A 25000-nucleotide genomic window follows, 5' to 3' on the forward strand; every position below is an offset into this window, starting at 1 on the left:
CTTTCGTTGTGGGTGAATCTATTTACGTACATCTCCATCACGTGTGGGTCGTGGGAAGTTTGTGGTTCGCAGAACTTTATTGTGATAGGTAATACACAATTGACCTGTCAGAATGAAATAAAAGTGTTCACAGGGAATCGTGTGATGCAACAAAAGCTGATCGGTGCTAACTAAAACACCAAATTGTGGCATTTTCAGGTTCATTCTGCTATATTTCCAGTGTTACTCTGGCTCGTTTTGGTATATTCCAGTAACATTCTTGTTCATTTCATTTCATTCAGTCTCATTCCGGTTTATTCTGGTATATTCCATTCCATTCCGTTCCTGTGTTTAGTAACGTCCCTTGTCATAATTTTGTTTGTGTGAGCTTTCCAGATCATTGTGGTAGTTGGATTTTAGGTTGAGGAATTTTTTTTGTTTTTTGGATTTTAGGGAGAGGGTCAAGACATTTCAATCCCTTACCTGGGGTGGGCCATTTTATTTTCACCGCTTTTTTGAACATTTCAACCCTTCCCCTTTCCTAATACATGTATCTGACAATTCCCTAAGCCCCATTCTAACAGGGCATTTTGTCACTTGCTTCTCAAACCACTTGACAAACAGTCAAACTCTACCTGTAACATTTGTAGTTTGGGCTATTCGGATGGATGCATGGAAAACCAAAGTTTATTGTTAATGGTGATTGATTTATGGATTGTTTTCTCTGTCATGCAACAAAAAATAAAATCAAAACCGTTCAGTGAAGTAAGCCAAAAAATTGGAATGCTGTAGGAGACAAATTCATAAATCACCTCACCAATTCTCAGGTCTGTGTGAGTTATTTTTCAAAGCGTTTCAAGCAAATATATAGGGTTTTGTATGGAGTCGCCATGTGGTGCACCACCGTTGTGCACCAATATGGTGGCCAGAAATGAACACAAACTTCTGGAATTCACTTAGTGATGAAAGTACTTACTTTTCACTCATAAGATAAGATACATGTGAATGAACACATCTCCTAATGTACTTGAAATGCTCAGACTGCTGAGATTCATAGGGATAGACATTTTTTCAACCAGACAACTTTGTATCATGGTGTTACGCAAGGGGACTATGCAGAAATTCAAATTGCTGTATTTTCGAAATGAAAGATGTCATGGAACTGGAAACTTGAAAGAAGACTTATTTCTAGGTCATCTGCAACGTCCTTTTGAAAAAAATTTAAAACACCTCGCAATTTGAAAAACCATCTATGGCAGCAAGTTAAATAGTCATATACTGAAAGCACCCAAGCCATTTAGCCAAAAAAGGGTTCCTTTGTGTTAAACCTTTCACCCCTGAAGAATCCCCCACTGACAAGTTAAAAACGTCTGGCGTTAGAGTAAAATCTGTTAATGGTTTTCAATCACATGATGACGTGGCCATGTAGGTGCACAAAACAATAGCAAATTATGGCTCATGTTTTGCATGATAATAGAGTCAAATTCCCAAAAAGCTTTTTGTCTATTCTGTGCACCAACAAGGCTGCTCTGACGTCAGGTCAGGTCTTAGGAGGAAAAGGCTCAACTAAATCAAATATTGTTGCTTTACCAAAAGGTCCTGACAAAGGAATGTGTTTTATTCTACTTATAACGGCAGATTTTTTGTTTGGGCTTTGTTTCAGGTAGATGATGCCCAGGAGATGATAAACTCCACTGCCAATCAGGTAACAACAAACAGCATCTCCTTTCTCTGGTGTATAATTATGTCAAATCTGCATTCTAATGTACCCAACCCATCCACAGGATACATGTGTTTATGTTGTGACATGCATTGATCAATGGTTTTGCTTTAGGCATTGTTTAAGGTTACAATTGCTGAGAACTGGTCATGACATGGGCAGGCAAATGCAAACTGCGACTTTTGTTACCTTATAAATTATGTGAATGAAGATTATTGGTTGATGGTCATAATAGATGGAGGTCATTTTATGATGAATATGGTTTTCATGGAAACAATAACAATTGGAAAAACATAATGAGGTGAAATCATTACCCACAGTAGATGACATGAAGAGATTTATTTCAATCTGGTGACTTGGGAATATCTGTAAAAAATTGGAGTGTGCCTTTGCAGGAATGTTATAGTGAGTGATGTTATAGTTATTTGTTCTGCGAGCCTGCATATGGCTCAGTTGTTGCCTGTATTACCAGGTGCTCATATAAAACTCCCCACTCAAAAACTTAACAAGGGGTTGAACCTACAGCCTTCCGATTACTAGTTTCAATGCTGTACCACTATGCCGTAGGAGACTCATGGGAGCTACAACAAGTTGCAAAAATAGTGGAGACACTTCACCTTCTTGGAGCGCTCACTATTAATTTACCTATTATTTCTCACACTGCAGCCCCCCTCCCCTCCTTATCAGTGTTGCTAGCAAGACAAAAAGTTATTGCAAATTTAAAGAGTCAATATTGAAAGGGGGAGAGGGGAGGGGAAGTGGGAAAGGTTTAAATTCTAGATACGGTGGGTACTAGAAGCTTGAAAAGGTGTTTTTTCATGAAAGTGTCTCAACAATTTTGCAACTTGTTGTAGTTCCACGTAAGTCTCCTATAGCTTTAGGGGTCAAAATAGAGAATCTAGTGGTTATTTTTCTAACGTCCTTTCCAGACATTTAATAGGCCATCTCTGAGTTACTGAGTGCTCCCGTGTCAAAGCGAGTCCTAATGCACAACCCTTCAAATGGAATTGAGTTATGTATTCTTATGCAAGTCATTTTTTCATGAAAAAAAAACACCTTAAGCACCAATACCCAAGACAAACAGCAACTCGGTTATGGCCCATTGCAAATGACTGGCAACAATCCATTGAATTACTCTTCTTAATTTCTATCTTGGATTGGGTGAGGATTTCACTGAAGAACTAAAATGTGTTGTGTGGCTTACTTGTTTTTAAATAACCCCCTTAAAGGGGGGGGGGGGGGTCATAGTTTTTAATGCTTAAGCAATTCTATTAAATGTGGCATAGAAAAATTCTCAGTGTGCTTTTTTTTTCATTTTTGTAGCCTCCCTCAACAACAGAAGAGGGTTTTGGATCAAGCAAACAAGGCAGCAGTGATGCGCTTGTGAACACGGTAACTTGTGGGAAAAAATGAGGATGAAATTTGACACTCAAATCAGTATTCCACTTTCCATTCTGCTCTAAAAGTTCTTTTAAATGTGGTAAAGTTGTGTTTATTTTTCAGATAGCAGTAAAAAAAGCACCTACTGCACAGTCAGTGAATGATGTTAGTCACTTGGTACGCCGAAAGGTAAGTACCAACTTTCAGGATTGTAAACATTCTTAAAGGGGCAGTGTCACGCTATTTCAGTCAAACTTCAAAACACTGAATTTTGCCTTTTCATCAATCAAGACCAAACAATAATGGTGTAGTTTTGTTGCCAATAACAATTGAAGTGCACTGAAGCTATTCTTTGTTGTTTGTTGCCAAAGATCGAAATGGCTTGAAATTTGAAAAAGAACTGGCCAGTTTTTTCAAGTTTTGAGATGGTGTCTGCAGAAAGTCGCCAAAAATGAAGTGGGTCAGTGGGTTGTCAGGAATGTTGTATGTGTGAGCTTAAGTCTTGATTTAGATTTTTATGCAATTTTGACTTAGAAACTGGTGTTAGACAGAGTAAAATCTGTTAAGTCTCACTACCTGGAGTCAATATGGAGCTTTAGCAAAGACAACGGCGACGGCAACAAGAACGTCACAAATTGGCATATTTAGTGGGCAAAACAATAGCTTTGCATGCTCTGCACGTGTGTTTTTCATTTTTGTCCATTTCTTTGCCGTTGTAAGCAAAACAGCAATGTGAAATACAGTGTAGGCAAAATTGAGGTTTCACGAAGAACGCCAGCGCTTGAGGATAAATTTTCAATTTCTCCCCTAAATTAAGCGTTACTCATGTCGGTTTCATTCTTGAGGGACTGCCAGCCGTTGTCTTGTTAAAATGCTTGGAATAGTCGCGAAGTGATTACAATAACGCGAATTTATGTTTTGAGATGACATTGCCGTTCCCGTCGTCATTGCAAAATCTCCCTAATGGGCTCCCTAATGGTTCAATGGAGGGGACATACAGTTTTTGATTGGTTAACCCATTGACTCCTCAGGAACCCTGGAATACTCCCAGTTGACCAGTAAAGTCGTATGGTGTTTGACAGAGTAAAATCTGTAAAGTCTCGACCACAAGAGTCAATGGGCTCATGCTATTGATTGATGAAATATATGTTTGGAGAGATGTATTTTTCATAGACCTAATCGGCCAACTCTATGTTGTACCCAATTCAAATCTCCCGGGACTAAGATTCTTTGTGTATTGTATTTTGCATGATAATGTAGCATTCATATTTAAATGAGATGGAAATACCTGGAACAAAACGTTTTATTCCCAAAGGGTTTGTATTGGGTACAACATTGAGTTAGCCGATTAGGTCTATTGGGCTTGGGATACTTGAAAAAGTCTGAGTGCTCCTTTGCAGGACTTGAACCTGCAATGTTCCAATTTCTGGTTTGAATGCTCCACCTCGGAGCTGCTGGTGACACATTGGAGCCAGGCTTCCCTGCTAGCAGATGCCTTCTTTGGTTTTTTTTTTTTTTTTTTCGCGTTTGTTGGGCTGACGAGTGTGGGAGTACCATATTTGGAAACCCCTCGCTCTTGTTGTTCCAAATATGGTACTTAGCAAATTGAATATTCAGAAGCTTGTTTCCCAGCGCACAAGGGGCCGTTACGCGTTTCAACCCTTATGGGTTTCTGCTTTGATCCAGCCGCCATCCACAGCCTTGGACGGCCTCTTCAAACCACATGTCCCATGATGTTTGTTGACTGTCACTTGAGTCTACTGTGTGCTGAGCATTCCTTTACAGTATCACTTGAGGATTCGGTCACTAAGTAACAACTGTGCATGCTCAACACAGCGAGTTTCGACCCATGGCAGTGCTCTCTTTTCCTGTACTTGTCAGTCAGTAAATGCAAAAGAAAAGAGAGTTTTGCTAGCAGGGAAGAGGGAGGTCATTTAACTTATTCATGTAGCAATTGGCCTGGAGCATATCCCTGAATGAAAGAGATGTTACATGTATCTTACTTTTTAATAAAAAAAATTAAAGCCCTTCACGTAACATCTCTTTCAATACAATCACACATATGTCGTCTTTGTTACTGCGAAATTCATTGTTCTCAATACATCCTATCCTCCTCAAAATACTCATGGATAGTTTCTTTACAATATTCTTAAATGTTGGAGAAGAATCTCTGACTCAGCAGTTATAATCTCTTAGCTTTTTTGTCTTTTGCATTTTTCTTACATCTCAAACCAGAAAAAGGTGACAATCTTTATCAAAAAAATTAATGGCTGTTTAACATTTATATCTCAGCCCATTCCTGGTTTAATTTGTTAATTAAAATGAGTGTTTAAAAATTCTCAAAATGAGAGCTAAAACTGACGCACAGCAGTGTTGTATTATGGGCTTATCTCAACCACCGTTGCAAATCTGTGAAAAAAGGCCAGAAGTTCAAATTTTTCAATTTTCCACCTTTGGAACAAGCTAGAGCTGAAAGGTGGGTGTTCGAACTGAGTTGCAGATAACATTAATTTAAAAGGCAAAATTGACGTAAAAGAAAAGAAACAAAAGATGGAACACAAACTACAAAATACAAAGCTTTCCAGTACCTGCAGAAAGACCCCAAATTTTTGCCACAGCTAACTAAATACTGATTTGTGCTGTATTGTACTCATCTACATGTAGCTTAATTGAACTTCCTGGCTTGTTTGTCCTAGAGGAAGCCTGAGGAAGAGAGTAGTGGTGCAGTATCAGAGGATTCGCAGGTACCAATGAAAAAGGCCCGGCAAGATGAAGAACAGCAAGCAAGCACTGTTCCTAATGAAAATGGCCATGCTCAAAGCTAAATAAATTATATTCGTGTGTTGTAAATAGTACCAATTTAGACTTTAATTGTAATAAAAAAAGAATTATGGAAGAGATAGTGTTTGCAAATTTGATCTTATTTGTATTAGATTGTCGCCATCAAATGGACCCTCTCTCTCCCTTTCAACTGATCTTTCATGGTGAATTTAAGGTGGCTCCACATGGCCGTTGGCAAAATCAGTATCGGACCGGATCGGATCGGATCGACAAAACTCAGACTGGATCAACAACAAAATTCCCGCCAATAGCCACATGAAATCCCTGGGTCACCAGTGAAGGTTACTTCTCACCTTCGCGGGTGCGCTTCGGTGAAAAGTTCGTACGCGCGTTAGTTTCAATAAAATCCTAACAAATCTATACATCAGAGGAAAGCTTATTAATGTAGACAGTTTTTTATGCAAGGGTCAGCTGAACAAAGTACAAGTGCCGGATCTTGGGAGATCTGACCAGCAAATAATATTTAGACTAAAAACAAAATAATTATGCAAGGCTGGTTGTACGGCTGTCTTAATTTTGCAGCAACATCCACCAACTTTTCCCCCATATTGATTTTGGGTTCACGTCTTGTTGTAGCTATGATGCTGGGGTACCAGGCCTCCGATTCCGAGACTGCTTATGATCTTATTTTTTTGCATTTTTTACTGGGTTGGCAAACCCAGTCGAGGTCTGCGTTTAGTTTGCTTGTTTTTTTTTTTTTCTTTTTTTTTTTGTTTTTTTTTTCCGTGTCGGTAAAAGTCTCGCCTGTCACTCCCCTGGTAAGTGGTGTCTTTGTGTATAGAGCCTCCTGCGCGTATTTTCTTAGGATCGAGAGGGTAGCGGAACTGCGTAGATTTCTCTTGTGGACACAGTAGAATCATTAACTTAGCCTGCAATGGCGTCGAAAGTCATGCAACGCGGAAGGCGTTTTAGTGGATCCTTAAACAAAATATACCCTTATGGAGCTCAATAATGGAAAGTCAGTTGGATAAACTAGGCATGAATCTCAAAAGCGACGAGTACTGGACTTCGCCAACAATCTATCGCCCGTCGAGACGAAATCAAAGTGAGCAGTATTTACCTGAAGTACATGGTAATTTGACACAATTGAGTTTCTTGTCTTCACGCACGCAATGACACAGGAAGAGGTTTTCGCCTCTAAGAGCAAATATGTTGTTTGTTTCAATAAAATTTTCGCTGGAAAAGGATTCTGTGGTATTTTCTGTCTTTGTGAATTATAATATCATGTTGTGTATTGAATTTTCGAGCTTAAGGTTCAAATGTGATGTGGGAGAAGTTTTTTAGTATTGCTCTGTAAGCAGGAAGGGTTCACAGGCCTGTTGGAAGCGTGCTTGAGTTTCAACAAAATGAGGCCCAAAATCAGTGAAAACTTGTGACGCAGATGAATAATAAAGTAGCTGCTATTTCCAAAATGATGGAATTACCTGGTGATAAATAACGTCGTACGCGCCTCGGAGAGTAAATTTTGACTTTGCACAAACAAGAGTTGGGCGATTGTCATCTTTGTTTTGACTTCGCTCATTTCATTGTCAAACTATATAACACTTAACAGAAAAAGAAACTTACAAAAACCCGGTATCTTGCCATCATTTGACACAGATGCTTCACTGTTTGGCGAGTAAACATGCCGCGGTAACTTAATCACGGCGCCCTCTGAATTCCGGCCATGTCACTTTCGATTTTGCAATTTACTTGAACGTAGCAAAAATCTCCCAAAATGTTTGTCGCTGATCGTAACTTTTTATATTCTATATTCACGGTTCAAAATTAATGTTGTTTTCATGTCGTAAATATTTTATTCTCGATCGACCGTCCGGGAAACTTCCTGAAAACTGAAAACTGTGTATCAATATTTATTTGCTTTTTCATCAATATTTGTTTTGCATAAAGCAAGCTAACAGAATCTGTACCTTGCTGAGTTCGCATTTGTTAGCGTTAATAGTATTTTCGGTCAGATGTTTCTGTTTTTTATGAGGGGTTTATTGTTTTGGTCTCCCATCCCAACACTAACCCCGCGAAACAGGGCTTGACTTCAGTGAAGTTTAGTATTACAAAGTTTTCGGATGCTCATAGGGCACACTTGTGGTGAAAAGAAGTTGTGAGGGAACTTGAAAATTATCAACATGTCAGCCCAGAAGCCAATGTTTCTCGCTTCTCTTTTATTTGTTATTCTTCAGAGACTGGAATGCTGTATTTCAATACCACACAATTCAGTGCCTTCTGATTTTCTGTAGCACGTACCACAGGCAAGCCAGTGTATGCTTCACAGAAGCATCTACAATCTTGGACAAATTAAATGGAACATTGAGACCACCCCTCCCCCCAAAATCAGTGATGGGAAAATGGCGCGTTTTGGCCTTCACGCACCTTCATCCTTGATTTGGGGGAGAGGGGGCATTTCTGTTCCATTTTATTTTGTCCAAGATTGTCTATGAGCCCCTGCTTGGCGTTACCAGTAGTATATGGGGTAATCACGACACGAAATCTGCTCTCGTTCGCTCAAACGTTACATCATCCGAAAGCACATCTCCCATTCAAAAAATAAACTGAGCAAGGCGACACTGAAAAAAAACTAAATGCAAGTGGCATTTCACGTTAACATAAATTGCAAACAAAAAAGGGAATAAAACTATTGGAAAAAAAAAAAAAGAAAGAAATCGCATGTAAGGAGGATTCGAACCTTCTACCACAGATTATCTACCCCATCCAACTATCCAACCTACCCACATTCTACGCTTTAGACTTTGCATCCGTGCGCTAACTACCGAATACGCAAATTTGTTGAATTTTAAGAACTGCATTTGCACTCCCTTAAATTTGTTGGCGATATTTACCTGATCTATCTTCTGATTTTTCCACGCTGAAAAATAGAGCATGATTTACGTTCACAAAAGTGTTGATGGGCACGATTTGCAGGCTATCAGCAACGAATTTTGTCGATTTTTCACGATTTTGTCGTCTGGCCAGAAAGGTGACAGAACAGATTGACTCTTTTTTCCATTGCTTGTTAACCGTGCTTAACCGTTGAAAAGCGTCTCAAAAGAGACGTTAATCGTATAAAAAGTCTCGTGAATCGTGCCTTAAACGTTTGAATGTCATGTAAAACCATTCAAGTGCTCTACAAGGCTTTACAAGCGCTACTTTAATGCTTGAGTCTTTTGCCATTGCTTCGTTTAATCTCAGCGATGCGACCCTACATAGACCCTATAGTTTTATCGATTAACTCCCCAGAAATGCTTCCAGAGTAAGATCAATAGTGGGCTTGAGAACTCTAACTCTTTCTTTTGTATCCTCGGGTATTCTTTTTCTCGATGGCATTTTTTTCGTCAATTCTACGTAGAGTTATACCCTTATTCTTGATCGTACTGGCAATTTTCATTTTAGGTTTGGCTTTTTTATACGCTCCGCTTCTCTTAAAATATCTTCCATGTAGTATCTCAACATAGCAGGACTAGCGACGAGCGTGACTGCGTCAGAGGCCAGTGGTTTCGGATGATTAATGTGTTGACAGATGACCTCTTAATTGACCAAATCTTGAATTTCTGACGTCATGGCCTCTACAGACAATCTTGGACAAATTAAATGGAACATTGAGACCACCCTCCCCCCAAAATCAGTGATGGGAAAATGGCGCGTTTTGGCCTTCACGCACCTTCATCCTTGACTTGGGGGAGAGGGGACATTTCTGTTCCATTTTATTTTGTCCAAGATTGTAGTTTTTTTTTCAATCCGACCGACCGACCCAATATCAGGAAACCCATTTGACGCTAAACGAAAAAACAAAAAGGGGATGGCTTAAGTTGTTCAGAACAGTGGGAAATGATTTTTTTGTAATTTGACCTTCTGTTGGACTCCAAAGAAATTTCAGCCTTCTTACGGATAGGTTAACATTTCGAAAAGGTGATACGTCCACATAATTTTGACTTGTTTATCGCATAATTTTCAAAAACTGAAATTTAGAGGACCTTCTTGTGAACCTGGCGTGTTGCCATGGTAACCGAAATGACGTCATAAGTGCCCTTAAAGTATTACCCTACAATAGAGTTGCAAATATATTTATAGTTTGCCTACACTATGAAATATCCTTTTTCGGTATCTTTCGTCGTTTCACAAACACTATAGCAACGAAAAACCTTTCGAGCCTCCTTAACCCTTTAAGCCCCGAGGGGTTCCCCATTTACGAGTAAAATCGTCTGGCGTTAGACAGAGTAAAATCTATAAGTGCCATTTGGCACCATCGGGGCTGAAAGGGTTAAACGGGGACATAGTTTTTGGATGCTGTTAGCTTAACCCTTAAAGCCCCGAGGGGTTCCCCATTTACGAGTAAAATCGTCTGGCGTTAGACAGAGTAAAATCTATAAGTGCCATTTGGCACCATCGGGGCTCAAAGGGTTAGACGGGGACATAGTTTTTGCACGCTGTTAGCTTAACCCTTTAAGCCCCGAGGGTTCCCCATTTACGAGTAAAATCGTCTGGCGTTAGACAGAGTAAAATCTATAAGTGCCATTTGGCACCATCGGGGCTGAAAGGGTTAAACGTTTTTTCTCCAAAATGCAATGGGCAAGCTTGCCAGTCCTTTGAAAATATTCACCAATTAATCCAAAACATGGATGACGGAACAAAAACGACAAAGCCTAGAAACTACTCTTTCCGTCTTCCTCACTACCGGCGTTCGTACGAAGGAAAATAATTTTCCTCAGTCCAGCACACTGACGCATTAAGGCAAGCTACAACCATTTAACGGCAGGCAGAGTGCGAACACTAGACAAAGATATATGTACAAAGAGCTGTACAATATATATTACAAGAAATACGTAAGCGTGTTTATATACTTCATAAAGCATACCAGAATGAAACGAAAACTAAGTTACAAATGCAAAAATAATCACAAAACTAGCGTACAGTGCTAAAGCACAAAAGTACTGCCCGCAAAAAGGAAAAAACAGCTAGAGTTCGTGCTAAACTTGTGGCTGATGCTGACTCTGTAAAGCAATATGGTGAAAAACTATATGACAGATGAGGTAGCTCGTGATGACATTAATTGCTGTGTCATACGTTCTCTACGGGTACCGCAAACATCACTCCAGGAAGAGGCTTTCAACAGAACCTTAACAACATCCTCAAAAGGTCCAGGTGTCTCATTATAATCGAAAATATCTACAGCATTGTTCTGACTTGCTTGGCTGGCTTCCGGAGACAATGAAAAAGGTGCTTTTGGCTGGGGTTCTGAGGCTCCCAATCTTGTATCCACCCTCGAATCTTGTACAGTCGGCGCTCCAATGCCCGTTTGGCCGACAAGGTCTCTTTAATTCCCAGACAAGTTAGCTCTTGACGATAATACCTGCTGAATCATACACCCTCGTTGAATCCCGCGCACTGCACCGCGGGTAGTGGCCTGCAGTAAATCCTTGTAAAGAACGAATACAAAAGATGATCCTCGAAGGTAGGGCAAAAATAAGTGCCAACCGGCAAAACTAATGCTACCGGACAAAAGTAATGCCACCCGGCAAACTCTAAAAAACTCTTCTCAACAAAATCTGCTGCCCAGGCCCTCCGGGCGCGTTGGCCATCCGAGCAACTGTGCAGTTTATAAAGCATTGGAATAGGTACAAAAATATTTATACATCGACTATAAAATAAAGAGAAAAGCAATGCATCAGAGCCGGACACGAAAACCCCTAAAAAAACCAGCTCGTGGAAAAAAAGTGGGGAACATGTGCCCCCGACCAAGGAAGTGGTGCGACCCTAGGGGTTCTTGGGTATTCTAATTGAAAAGACACTACATACAATGTAAATGAACGCTATTATTTACCGCTTTTTGGGTTTATTTTATTTTAAAGGTATTTGCAGTCTACTTCCTGCACCTGGTTAAATATCGTATTCTTGCGATAAAAATTAAAATTTGAATTGTTTCCGGGATTTTCCGAGGTTAAAATCTCCTTTATAACCGACGTTTCGACCAGTTTTACTGGTCTTCTTCAGGTTGTTTAAACATGTTATCGATATGGCGGATCGTTTTTATGGTCGTTCAGCTTGGTGACGGCACATGACATATCGTGATCATGAACGACTAAAAACGATCCGCCACATTGATAACATTTTTAAACAACCTGAAGTAGACCAGTAAAACTGGTCGAAACGTCGGTTTTAAAGGATATTTTAACCTCGGAAAACCCCGGGAACAATTCAAATTTTAATTTTTTGGTTAAATTATGTTGGAAAGTCTGTAGAGTTGAAAGCAATGGTGGAAAGCCAAACCACAGTCAGGGTTGCTTTGCCTCCCCAACGTATATGGCCTGGAAATCAAGTTTGCCACTTGTCGTGTTTTCAATTTTCCCAACATTTGAGCCTTCATAAGACTATGAACATTTGTAAAACGAAATGAGCCCAGGCAAAAATAGCCTGAACACTAAACCAAAAAGACAGCAAGTACGCATGTAGGTCTTGTTGATTTTTAAAATCCGATATACAGTGTAGATGTTATTGGTGGAATGCTAATTTATTGCAAGTAAAGGGCCATCCAGGAAGATGATCAGGTTTACTTTCATGCTTGGTAACCACAATATTCCCAAAATATTTAACTTTTACTGTAACACAACACCCTTGCAACGTACACAAATAACCAAATAAACAAACTGGACTAATCATCCTTTCCTTGCAGTCCTGAGGACTTACTTTCCAAAGGTAGAACTTAAAGAGCCATAGGCATGTCTAAGGTGACTTTGGCAGCTGCTATATACAGAACATAATCCCCATGCACAACACCACAGCCACATGTACTTAGCTGGCAGTTGATTACAAACAAACAAATTCAGTTTACTGTTTAAACTTTATTGCCCTGAATAAAAATCTAGATTTTAAATAAACTCAACAAGGCACATAAAATGATATAACATTTTCTCAGAACTTAAGGAAGAAGACTTGAGATGTTGAAACTAAAAGGCAAAGAATCAAGACAAGGGTGGAATGTCACATGCAAAACATCTTGTGAAGAGAAAATTACACATTTCCTTCTCACATCTCTCAAATGAGATCGTGTTAAAACAATAAATAAATTAAATTTAGAGTCTAGGTTGCCTTGAAGTCTTAACTCTCAGTTTTCTGACTTGATTAATACCAATTACACAAAAGTTTCATTGAAAGGCATGATGAACATAATTGATGATTTAAGGATGACGAGTAAGATGAAACAAAGCAGATTATCTCATTCTTGTGTTCGAGGATTCTGAATAGGCAAATTATATATAATTATGTATAAATTACAAATAAACATTTACATGCCTGCACTTAAAAACTATTTCTGCTAAAACCTACGATAATTGAGTTGTTTTGCACGTATATAAATAAACTGACTTTATGAAGAAGTTCTAAGGAAACCAGAGGATCATCAGCCAAAGAGGTAACATCCAGACTTCCGTCCTGTCTGTCAAAGGTCAGCCTTTTCCTCTTTAAGAATGACTGATATATTTAAGTCACTTTCTGTACACTTTTGGTTGAGTTAAATACATTGAACTTGTTAGCTACTCTTCAGAAATCAGAAAATTCCTTTGCACACTTCTCTGAAGTGGAAATGTGAAGTGGTTCTTCCTCGTAATCATCAAAGTTGCTGGGATCTCCGGGACCTTTACACTTGGGAATAAAAGGTGCTTCCACCTGTAAAAAAATATAACAAAAGTCATTTGATGACTTAAAATAAACCTAGAGTGTATACCCTTGGTTTCCACTCACATGATAAGCAGACGTGTCTTTTATTCAACTCTAAACAAAAGAAATTGTTTGCATAACAGTAGGAGCGAGGATGGCACAGTCGGTTAGCGCGCGGCCTTGGTGTAAGAGGTCCAGAGTTCGATTCCCGGATCTCGCATCCTTGTTTCGACTTCTTTCCTTTCCGTGTAGCTAAGTAGCTTTAAATACCCGTAAAACGGAGCACTGATGTCGTGGGGGAGTAAAATTAGCGCACCGTCGACCTCAGGTTTGTCTGTTGAATTACTGTTACGAGTTATCGACGTTAAATATGGTTGCTTTACTTTACTTTACCCAATCCCTGAAAATTAGTTTGCGATAAGAGAAAAGCATAGCTTGTGCTATACATTAACCCATTTGGCTCCTGAGAAAGAGACTTGAAGTGCACCTAAACCCAAATATTTTAGTCCACGATATTGATTTCTCCACGAAAAGAAAACATGTTCGACGATTCTTACCTCAAAATTACGCTTTTTATTTGCCGGGCAAAAAGCGCAAGGTTATCAAAACTAGCAGTAATTTGGACCCCCGACCGTGACGTGAGAAGCATGGGTCTGTTCTCGACTTTACGTCACAAACTGCTTTAATTTGCAATGCAAAATTTCTTTCAAAACAGGAATGCAAAGCAGTTTGTGACGTAAAATCGAGAATAGACCCATGCCTCTCACATCACGGTCGTGGGTCAAGATTACTGCTACAGTAGTTCTTCCTAGTTTACGTGACTTGCACGGCACAGAAAAAGCAAAATTCTGGGTAACAATGCTGACATCCGTTTGCTTTGGATGGGGAAATTTATATTAGGAACAAAAAATATTTGGGTTTCGGTGCACTTTAATAGATTTGCATGTAACTGTCCAACGCCAGACGATTTTCCTCGTCAATAGGGGGTTTCCTCAGACGTTTGAGATGTGAATGGGATGTACTAATAAGGAAGTAAATATATTACTAGGAAGACTTGGCCAGTGCAACAGCGCCAGTAAATGGCCATTATCTAAGAATATTCCCGCACGATAGAACTTAAGATGCTGTGAAAAACCCCAACATACACTCTCACTCGCTGGTCCCGGTATAAGATGTCAACTGTGGGGTAAGGGATAGCAAAAAAAGTAACCTTGCCTTTCAGAGAAATACAATAACTACAGTAGTACAAATGAAATCTTTGTTCTGTAAACATCAATTTAAAGCATAACCCTATTATTCCCTAAACAAAAATTTGGTTTTATGAACGGAGTTGATAATGTAAATTGGCCACCGTACAGAGATTCTAAAAGCTTCTAAAAGCTTTTAGAATATCTGTACGCTGGCCAATTTACATTGTCAGCTCCGTTGATAAAACCAACTTTTTGTATACTACTTCCCCACCGACGCAGCACCACAGTTTCTTTAGAAACTACCCCCTTCATCCAATTATTCCCTGACAGCTACAAATTAAGTCATTCATTAACGAGGCCAGATTAAGTACATTACCACTGGAACGTTGTAGTGACATAGCAAACGAAAGAAAACTGATAGTGTGATTTAATTGTAAAAATAGCATCAATTCCTGGTGCAGCCAATTTGCATCTAAATCATAGTTTCTTGGGTATGTATCTCCTGTGCTTTTCCTCAAAGTTTCCACAAGCAGCCTCAAAAGGCTCACAACACACTGCATGACTTTCTGCCTAAAAAATACATACTTTCCGCTGGTAAATGGCTATCCAATCTGTGGATGAAAACCACTTGTGACCTCTGATGTCTCCAACACCATTCTTCAAATTTCCATAACGTTTTGTTAAGTCTACTTGTAGGAGATTTCTTAGCAGGTCTTTAAGATCCGCAGTGAAATGAGAAGGGAAACGGACCTTAAAAGACAAGAATCAAACAATCAAAACACTAAAACCACAGCCTAACTCCTCATGGATTAAGCTCGGGTATTCTCTTCATCACACATCTATCTCACATTGTTTCTTTTTGTTAACACAAGGTAAATTGAATTTTCAAGTGGCTACTCCCTCTGCACTCTGAAAAAAAGATCTCTTGGAAATGTGTTTTCCACTACACCATACACAAAATTAATGTAAAATTACAAGCTCTAGGGTATTCTTTTAAGAGTCCTGCAATGACCACATCAGTAAGGATATATTCTTAGTTGATTAAAAACAATACCTCCAGATCAAAATCAAGTGCTTTTTAAAGCAATTTGCTATAGTTAATATCAGCTTTCTGCTCTTTATTCTCTGCACTTTAGTGAGTAAAGCTAGGAAAACAAATAATGATTCTAAAGGAGAATAAACAGGCACATGTACAAGTTCACCAAAATAGGCTGGTTAAGAATACTTTTGTCTTCTTTATTTTGTAGCCACATAAATAAATTATTCACTGAGATGTTTAAAAACTAACTACTCTGCAGCGTCAGCCAAACCTATTACATTTACCTTTCCAGAGACAATCTTTTCATAAATCTGGATTGGCTGATCAGCAAAGAATGGAGGATAACCAGCAGCCATTTCATATATAAGAACTCCTAGTGCCCACCAATCAACAGCTTTGTTATAACCCTGAAAAAAGCCACAACTACAAAGTGATCCACAATCAAATGTATTTTCAATACATTGTTATTCTCAAAACAATTATGGTGGTAAAAAAAGCAAAAACGCAATAACATTCTGCACATCCACTTCAGGAGATGAGCACAAATTTATAAGCTTATCAAATAAACACAGAAACCCATAAGGGTTGAAACGTGTAACGCGTGTTCACAGCTTCCGAATATTCAGTGCAAACTGATTGGTTGAATGTTTCAGTGCTAAGTACCATATTTGGAAACCCCTCGCTCTTGTTGTTCCAAATATGGTACTTAGCAAATTGAATATTCAGAAGCTTGTTTCCGAGCACACAAGGGGCCATTACACGTTTCAACCCTTATGGGTTTCTGATAAACACCAATGAAGTACCAGGTGAGCTTGCACCTGAAAAACAAATACTCACATGTAAATGTTCGGCTTATCTTCACATGTGAAAAGATCACTGTTGCTATGGTTATGTAAAAATTGCACCATTCTTCTAGGTTAGGACGCACAACAAAAAATACTAAAGTGAAATGGTTTGGTATTTCATTGGTGTTTACAAATAAACAGAGAAATTTCGAATCTCTGCGCAGCCATGTACTACTACTAATACTAATAATAATAATAATAATAATAATAATATAATGATAATCATAATAATAATAATAATAATAATAATAACAACAACAACATTAATGATCACTTTATTTAAGTCTCAAGGTTATTTAGCCAAGCACAAGTGCTTTACTAATCAGGGCTTGAAATAAACGAAAAAATCCAGTTGCAATTTTACGACAAGGTACGAAAATGTAGTCGCAATTTTGCAAAATTTAGTCACAAAACCGTCGCGCTGCATTGTGTTGTCAGCGGTGTAGCAAAACAAAATATGAGCCAGCAATACTTGTGTGAAAGAAACTGCTGAAAATGGCGCATGATATAGAAGGAATGGAGTTGTACATGTAACATCGCAGCGAAATTACGCTACAATTACGCCTTTTTCAGATTGAAAGAAAACTCAAGGCGAGAAACAAAATAATTTTGTCGTATCTTCATTTATTTTAGTAAAAAGAGCAGCAAAGCGGCAACTGCTAACCCTTTTGTTTCGAAAGAGCGAAGATGAAAACAAGTCGCAAATTTGCGACTTCTCCAAACATTTTAGTCGCAAATGCAACTGTATTGGTCACAATTTCAAGCCCTGCTAATTGGGGAGACTACAAATCAACTGAAATCAGAACAAATCAAATCAAATGTTGGTTTTTGAGGAGATGGAAAACTGGAGTACCAGAGGAAAAACCTCTGCTCTGAGTAGAGTAGAGAACCAACAAACTCAACCCACACATGGTGTCAAATCCAGGAATTGATCTTGGGCCACATTGGTGGAAGGCGAGTACTCTCACCACTGCACCAACCCTGCTCCTCAATAAATGTATATTTGAACATAAAGGAAATTCGTGCCAGTCTCTGGGCTAAATCCTTGATTCCCTGCCTACTGCATACTTGAAGCCATATCAGATAAGGCTTTCTATCCTTCACCTTACCTTACTAAGAATGATCTCTGGTGCAAGATATTCTGGTGTTCCACACAGAGTCCATGTTCTTCCCTTCACTCTCTTGGCGAATCCAAAATCAGTGACCTACAAAACATAATACCATAAACACCGGCGTATAAGCCGCATCTTTTCGCTCAAAATTTTCCCCTCAAATCGGAGATGTGGCTTATCTGCGAGAATATCTAGACACCATGCCGTAAATTTGTATAAATTAACAAGTTTAGCGAAAATTCTTAAGTCTGTATAGATCTGTGCAGCAAATTAATAAGAACTTCATAAAACTATACCACATTACGCATTGATCATTGCTTTTGCGAGTTTGGTGGCTCCTAAAAGAGCCGTTTTTGTTTGAGCTTACACAATGATTAATTAAACTTTTTTCGTGAAAAGATCTTTTAAGCGCTTTAACATTGCCTTTCTTGAGAAGGTGACCTTCACTCGGCAGGGAATCTCCATTCCACCACAAAGTTGTTTACAATGTCGACGATGGCCGCTCACTTCGACAGAAATTGATCCACCACGAGCGAGAATGCCTGGTTACTAAGCTAAAACGAACCGAAACGTTGTTGTTGCATGTTGTTGCATGTAAATTCTAATGAGAAATGGACAGGAATGAAAAATACTGGATTAAAAATGCCAGAGAAAGATCAAATTTATGTCCTAGTCGGATTTTCATACTATTGGAGAATCAAAATTATAGGTAAGAGTTTTAGTATGAATTCTCTGTTTTAAATGTTAGTGAGTTGATACGCGGGTTGACACGTGCAAGAAACTTGAAGAAACAGTGCACTTACATCTAAGACATCTTTGTCAAGACTCCACTTTTGATTTGTTTTAATTTCTTGCAAATTTTTTTTTCCAAAATCTAAGTTTCTAATCTCTCGCCTATACGCCGGTGTTTACAGTAATTAAATAGTCAACTATAGGACAAAGAGCTTAATAGCCACACTGTTTTAAATTTAAGGCTGTCCTTTTCTTTCACACAAGGAAATTCTCTACAAGTTGCTTATGATCACGGGTTACACTGTACCTTAAAATGCATTCACTGAAACCGGGGCCACCTAGATAATTTATAGTAACCGACCCCATAGTCACTAACACATCACCAGTCCATGAACAAGTTGTGACTTCATTGTTTTGTACCGGACATTTGATTCGCTGGATCTGAAAATGTTGGAATCTGCTGTTTCAGCTCTGCCCTCTGATTGGTTTTCATCATTTGCCGAGGGAAATTTACAGCTAGGCTCTCAAGTTGCCACGGGAAAAGTGAAGTTGGAAAGGGTTTCCGTTGACTTTGTGTTTAGGATAAGCCAGATTACAATGTTGAAATCCCACCGAAGAACAGAAACTGAATAAGTATCAGCTGGAAATTGCGAACAGCAAAGAGGATCATAGCCGGTAGCCAGATTCCAACCACATTTGAAACCTTCTTTGCGACGTATTTTGATTGCACTGATGATTTCGACTGTTCCTTTGAAGGTTCGACAAGTTGATTTCTTCGATGCTAGTCCCACTTGTGTTTTATTCATTTAACTTTATGGGAGAATATGTCCACTTGTTTTTTGCCGCTCAACGTCCAAACATACATTTATTATCTCGATTTATTATCCCGCAGCCAGAGAGGGTTTTGACAATACAGTGTATAGACAAAACTGAAAGCTTATGTGTTCCATGTGACTGGTTCTTGCAATGCCTGGTTGAAAGGTTATAAAACTACTCAAGCTAGAGAGTGTCTTTGAGAGCTAATCACTGTCCAAAATGTGACTATTACAGATTTACTTTAAATTGACTAAAATCTCGGATTGTTGGTCATGGAGTATTTTCAAAACACATCAACACATCCTTGAAAACCTTGCGTGACCAACAGTTTGTTGTTCAAAGTATGTAAATATTATTCTTGCGGTTTCCTACTGTAGTATTACTTTCCAACAAATTACAAAAAAATAAAAATATTCTAAGGAAAGAATCCAGGATTTCAAATGCCTGAACTAATCCAAAATTAATATTGATCTTTTGGGAACAAAACATTTTTTTTTTTGGAATAAAATATTGTTTTCGTGCTCTGGGTAATATTTGGTGCAAATCGAGGTGGTTTATGCAAATTCATCAGGAGTGACGGCCAGCTGACTAAAGAGCGCGACAAGAGCACTGGAACAAAGATGGTTGGAACATATAACTTAATGTCAAGTTAAGAATTATTATTATCATTCTTCAGGCGAAATTTCAAAATTTCCCAAGTTATCCACACACTACATTTAGAAGGGAAGAAAACAACCAGGGAAACTTTCGCTAATTACAACAGAAAGTTTTAAAGTTTTTTATAATTTGTATGCAAACGATGAGCATTCAGATAATTCAGACTTTCCAGTCTATTCTTAAATTTGTTTTCTATGTGAAATCAACATGCTGCATTCTATATTATTTTATTGCTGATGAAAGAGACAAAAAAACAAAACCATTCTTAATTCATCGGTACATTGGTCTTGAAATAGTAGTGACAAAGCCTCCAATGCCTTGGAAGTCGTTGAAAGAACTTTGAAATTTCACAAGTTTAACAATTTGTGGAAGGAATATTTTCTTTTCACCAAAATGGCGATGATAAAACAAAGACAATCACACAGGTTTGAATTTCTCCAAAATAAGATAAATAAGATGAGGTCAGGCTCAGGCAAAAAGAGACACAATCAAACCTTTCTTGAAACCAAACTAATTTCTGAGGTATAAATACAGTATTTCAGCCTTGAAAACAACAAGCATTTTGTAGGTTGGATAATACAGCTGTCGGTTAGTTTACAGTATCTCTGTATCTTTTAAGAAGTCTTCCGTTTTACATTAAGTAAAGACTATAAAATTTGAGTCCTTGCATAAATCGCGCACTCTCTCATTTTGATTACCATTCCTTCCATGAGACCTAAAATTTGACAGGGTGCTTCCTGTGGCAAGCCTCGTCTTTTCTCCTGCCGCAAATTGCACTTCGTTTTTACCAAGGGAACATTATTTTGCATACCTCGGTGGCGCGCGACCACTACCTGCGGTAAAGACGAGGTATTGCCTCACCCCGAGGGGTCAATACTTTCAGGTGGTACTGTAGTTTCTTCTCACCTTTAAATAACCTTTCTCGTCTATCAAGAGATTCTCTGGTTTCAGATCCCTATACAAAAGGCAAAATACATTATCAAACCATTAATAATTCTTATTATACATCAGACTCACTACAAAAAATCTGATTGGTCGAGAGCATTCAATCAATTCACAATAGCTTGTGAACTTGATATGATCAATGTAATATCTGCTGCAGATATTACATTTATCATGTCAAGTTCAACGTCTGCCTGGTTACTAAGCCCCTTGGAGTGTTCTCCTCAGAAACAAAATGGCTGAACGCTTCGCTTCGTTTTCTGAGGGTGAATTATGTGAAAAATGTATAATAAAACAGTTATTGAATTTGGTTTTCACAATGATATCATGAATTATCAAAACCTTGTGTCTGTGTTATCTGCCTCAGCCGAACACAGACCTCGGTTTTGATAATTCATGATATCACCCTCAACCTCATCCAATAATTGTTTATTATTATCATTTTCCGTGACCTGTTCTATGAATTTGGATCCGTTTTTTGTTTGTCATTTAACCCATTGACTCCTGGGAGTGAGACTTCATAGATTTTACTCCGTCTAACACCAGATGATTTTACCTGTCAATGGGCTAAGCAAAGTAAGAAATCAACTAGGAGGTCCATTTTCAAACAAATTTCATTAACTAGTGATGCGAGACTTAAACACATGGTATTGTCTATTTGCTTTGTCATAAAAACCCCTAACACAGGGCTTGAAATTAGCAAAAAAATCCAGCCACAATTTTGCGACAAGATACGAAAATGTAATCGCAATTTCGAAAAATTTAGTTGCAAAATCATTGTGCTGCATTGTGTTGTCAGTGAAGTAGCAAAACAAAATATGAGCCCACAATACTTGTGTTGAAAGAAACCGCTGACAATAGCGAATGACATCGAAGGAATGGAGTTGTGCACGTAACATCCCAGCAAAATTACGCTACAAATACGCTATCTTCAGATTGAAAGAAAACTCAAGGCGAGAAACAAAATAATTTTGTCATTTCTTCATATATTTTAGTAAAAAGAGCAGCAAAGTGGCAACTACTATAAGCCCTTTTGTTTCGAACGAGCAAAGACGAAACAAGTGGCAAATTTGCGACTTCTCCAGATATTTTAGTTGCAAAGGGAAAAAATTCAGTCGAAAATGCGACTGTATTGGTTGCAATTTCAAGCCCTGTAACAGTTGAATTGTTACAAGCCCAACATAAGCATACAGAACATACCAAAAAGCTATGCAAATGGCCCACTTTCCTGACACAGCTTAAAGCTTTACAAGCTTTTTGAAAATGCACAAAATACACAGGGATATTGCAAAGGTTGTCTTAGAAATAAAAAGTAGCATTACTTCACTGAAAAGCACTCACTGATACAGTGTAGATGCTTTCACAACACCATTACCTGTAAATAAGATCTAGAGAATGTAGATACTCAAAAGCCAGCACAATCTGAGATGCATAGAATCTTGAATGAGTTTCACTGAAAAGGAATTAACATCAAAAGTTCCCATTGATAAACTCAAGAAATCGTTAAGCACAAAGAGCTGTCAAGGATGCATGTAGATGCTTGCTGCATGTACTATGACAGTATGTCATGCCCAATGAACATTTTCTTTTTACCTTTCTAAGAATAAATTGCCAGTCAGATTTAATTTGACTAGCATTGTCTTAAAACAATGTACTCTCTTAGTAAAAAAGCCAAAATTTAATGATAATTAATAGAGTTGTGTTCACAATGCAAAGAAATGCACTCTAAAGAGGTCCAAATTTCAAAATTTTCCAGGGTAGGATACCCACTGGCACCCAACAAGCTTGTGCCTTCAGCTCTTGAAAACCCCTCCTTCAGTGTGCATTGTTTATTCTCCGCCCACTCCTCGGGTTTTGCTGCCTTCTAAAATTCTTACTGAAAGCAAAAGCTAACAGTGAAAGGCTGTTATTACCTGAATCTACCAATACGCCTCAAATGGGAGAACATTTCCCCTCCAACTACAAACTCCAGCACCATGTACAAGTTGGTATTATCCTACAAATAAAAATTTGATCACCATTATTCCACAATCTATTTATCTTCCATCTTTCACATGCCTTGCCAGTTAAAACTAACCAAACGCCCTTTAGTGATCAAAGGGGACGCCATAATTTAGCATGACTTGTGACACACATCTGTTAACCTGTCCCTTCCTGAAATGGCCACTTGTAGATGTTACGGTCTAATGAAAGACAATATTACTCATCCATGGAGAACCACCCCTGAAGGGGCAAAACGATTAAGCTGGTTTACCATTTTGCTCACTGCCAATTGTTTAGTGTCCCACCTTGGCCCATCTATGCAATTTTTCCACCTGCTTCCCCATGGGAGATCACGAGCTGCAGTTCAAGCCTACCGAGTATTTTGGAGTGCTGTAGGCTCCAGTCTGAAATTTTCATAACTCTGAAAATCACAATGTTTGTATTTCTGCTGACTGGTACATACAGAAAAATATGCTGCTTTTAATTGGTATTTATGAACGGAGAGAGCAGAAAGTCAATGCTACTCTCAGGTAACAAGGAAAGCTACGCAGAGACCACACTGTAGTTGTATAATTACTTTTAAGCTAGGACATAATATGGAGGACAAAGCCTAAGAGCTTCTAGTAGTGCTAACATTTCCCATTTTAATCAGCGTCTGCCTCTGTATGGAAGATACACTGTGTTTACAGCCATTAACTTTGTAATATTTTGTGTGGAATCAAACATGTCCATACCCTGCGAGCAGAGTCTCTTTCGGTCTTCCTAGATAAGTCAGGAAGAGGAAAGTAGACTCTGCTCGCCGCTTCCACATTATTTGATTTGCCGCTCATCCAAAGAATTGGATGAGTCAGTCCAGTTTCGACTTGTCAAACCTGTTTTTTCAGTCGCCACGCGTCATCAATATTTTGAAATTTACAACAGCGTGGCAATTTTAACTGTTAGAATTCACATGAGTTTTTCCTATATGTGTCGGTTACAGAAACTAGCCTGACAGAAACCTATAAATTTTCAGTAAAAAAATAAAATGGCATTTTTAAGATATATGGACTATCTTGAGTTTCCAATGAAATGATTCCTTGATTGTCGTGTGTTTGCCGGAGTTGTTCGAAAATATTTCGACTTCTTCTTCTTCGTTTTGTGGCTACTGGTCACGCGTGACTGACATACATACATTTTCAATTTTTAATGCATGCTCAATACAAAATGTGGAAGCGGCGAGCAGAGTCTACTTTCCTCTTCCCGACTTATCTAGGAAGATCGAAAGAGACTCTGCTCGCAGGGTAACATGTCCACCAACATGGGAGGAATAAAATACATGACAAAATTTCATACAGGCCTAAATCATTTCCATTCTTGGAAACAATGGTGTAGTTATATAATTAAGAGCATTAACAGTACCAATAATGAAATAACATTGACCTTCATTATACATGTAAACATTATCACAAAAAATACCAATCTATAATAACTTTTCCCAATATTGATAACCTTTTATTAGAGAATGCGAGATTCAGGAAAAAAGCCACAGAAAAACAGGTCCATTCTGGAATTCGACAGACCCTTTGTAAAAGGTTGCAACAATTTTGTACCTAATAGCAAAAATAATTATCACAGGATGGAGATGTTTCTCAAAGTATTTTCAGAAAACAAAATTCGAAAGAAAGTAGCATCGTTATTTGAACAATTGTACAATGTGATATGAAGGACCCAAAGGAAAAATTATAGGATTTATATTTTGACAAATACACCGACCTTGAAGTGCCATTCCAGATTCACCAAGAACGGGAAAGTAATGGCTTGCAGGATTCTCTTTTCGTTCAAAGTGTGCTCCACTTGTTTTAACTTCACAACCTTAAGTCATAGAGCAAAGCGGACGACAATTAAATGGTATCCAATCAATATTATTCATAGTAACACCTGTTACATGTCTGCACTAATGCCCATGTCCGACGAACAAAATTAAACAAGATGATAGCATTTCCATCCCTGGAAAAAAAACATAAGCCTAAAACTAAAAATAACGCAACGATTTGAGTCAATGAATTTGATACAAGCACGTATCCACCGAAACTTGCATACATAATGTCAAAATAATAGAGGGGCAGCTTGTCACTAACAAC

At 38.4% G+C, this 25000-nt stretch overlaps 2 protein-coding genes across 5 annotated transcripts in view; one reads left to right on the forward strand and one right to left on the reverse strand.

The window, feature by feature from the left end:
* The window catches only part of LOC138023911 (protein HGV2-like), a 21966-nt gene extending 15991 nt beyond the window's left edge, over positions 1-5975 (forward strand). The window contains exons 12-15 of the mRNA XM_068870997.1: positions 1643-1684; positions 3023-3091; positions 3203-3268; positions 5776-5975. Coding sequence (XP_068727098.1) covers positions 1643-1684; positions 3023-3091; positions 3203-3268; positions 5776-5904 — 306 coding nt within the window. The 3' untranslated portion in view covers positions 5905-5975. The remainder of the gene's footprint in view (positions 1-1642; positions 1685-3022; positions 3092-3202; positions 3269-5775) is intronic.
* Positions 5976-12730: 6755 nt separating this feature from the next.
* LOC138022747 (cAMP-dependent protein kinase catalytic subunit alpha-like) overlaps positions 12731-25000 on the reverse strand; it is a 20375-nt gene continuing 8105 nt past the window's right edge. For all 4 annotated transcript variants that reach the window (XM_068869682.1, XM_068869684.1, XM_068869683.1 and 1 more), the window contains 8 exons: positions 24633-24731; positions 22811-22893; positions 22273-22350; positions 20862-20910; positions 17748-17843; positions 16078-16200; positions 15340-15504; positions 12731-13573 (listed from right to left, as the gene is read on the reverse strand). In XM_068869682.1, coding sequence (XP_068725783.1) covers positions 13448-13573; positions 15340-15504; positions 16078-16200; positions 17748-17843; positions 20862-20910; positions 22273-22350; positions 22811-22893; positions 24633-24731 — 819 coding nt within the window. In that variant the 3' untranslated portion in view covers positions 12731-13447. The remainder of the gene's footprint in view (positions 13574-15339; positions 15505-16077; positions 16201-17747; positions 17844-20861; positions 20911-22272; positions 22351-22810; positions 22894-24632; positions 24732-25000) is intronic.

The sequence above is a fragment of the Montipora capricornis genome, chromosome 11 (genome assembly GCF_036669925.1).
Source record: "Montipora capricornis isolate CH-2021 chromosome 11, ASM3666992v2, whole genome shotgun sequence".
Classification (NCBI taxonomy): Eukaryota; Metazoa; Cnidaria; class Anthozoa; order Scleractinia; family Acroporidae; genus Montipora; species Montipora capricornis.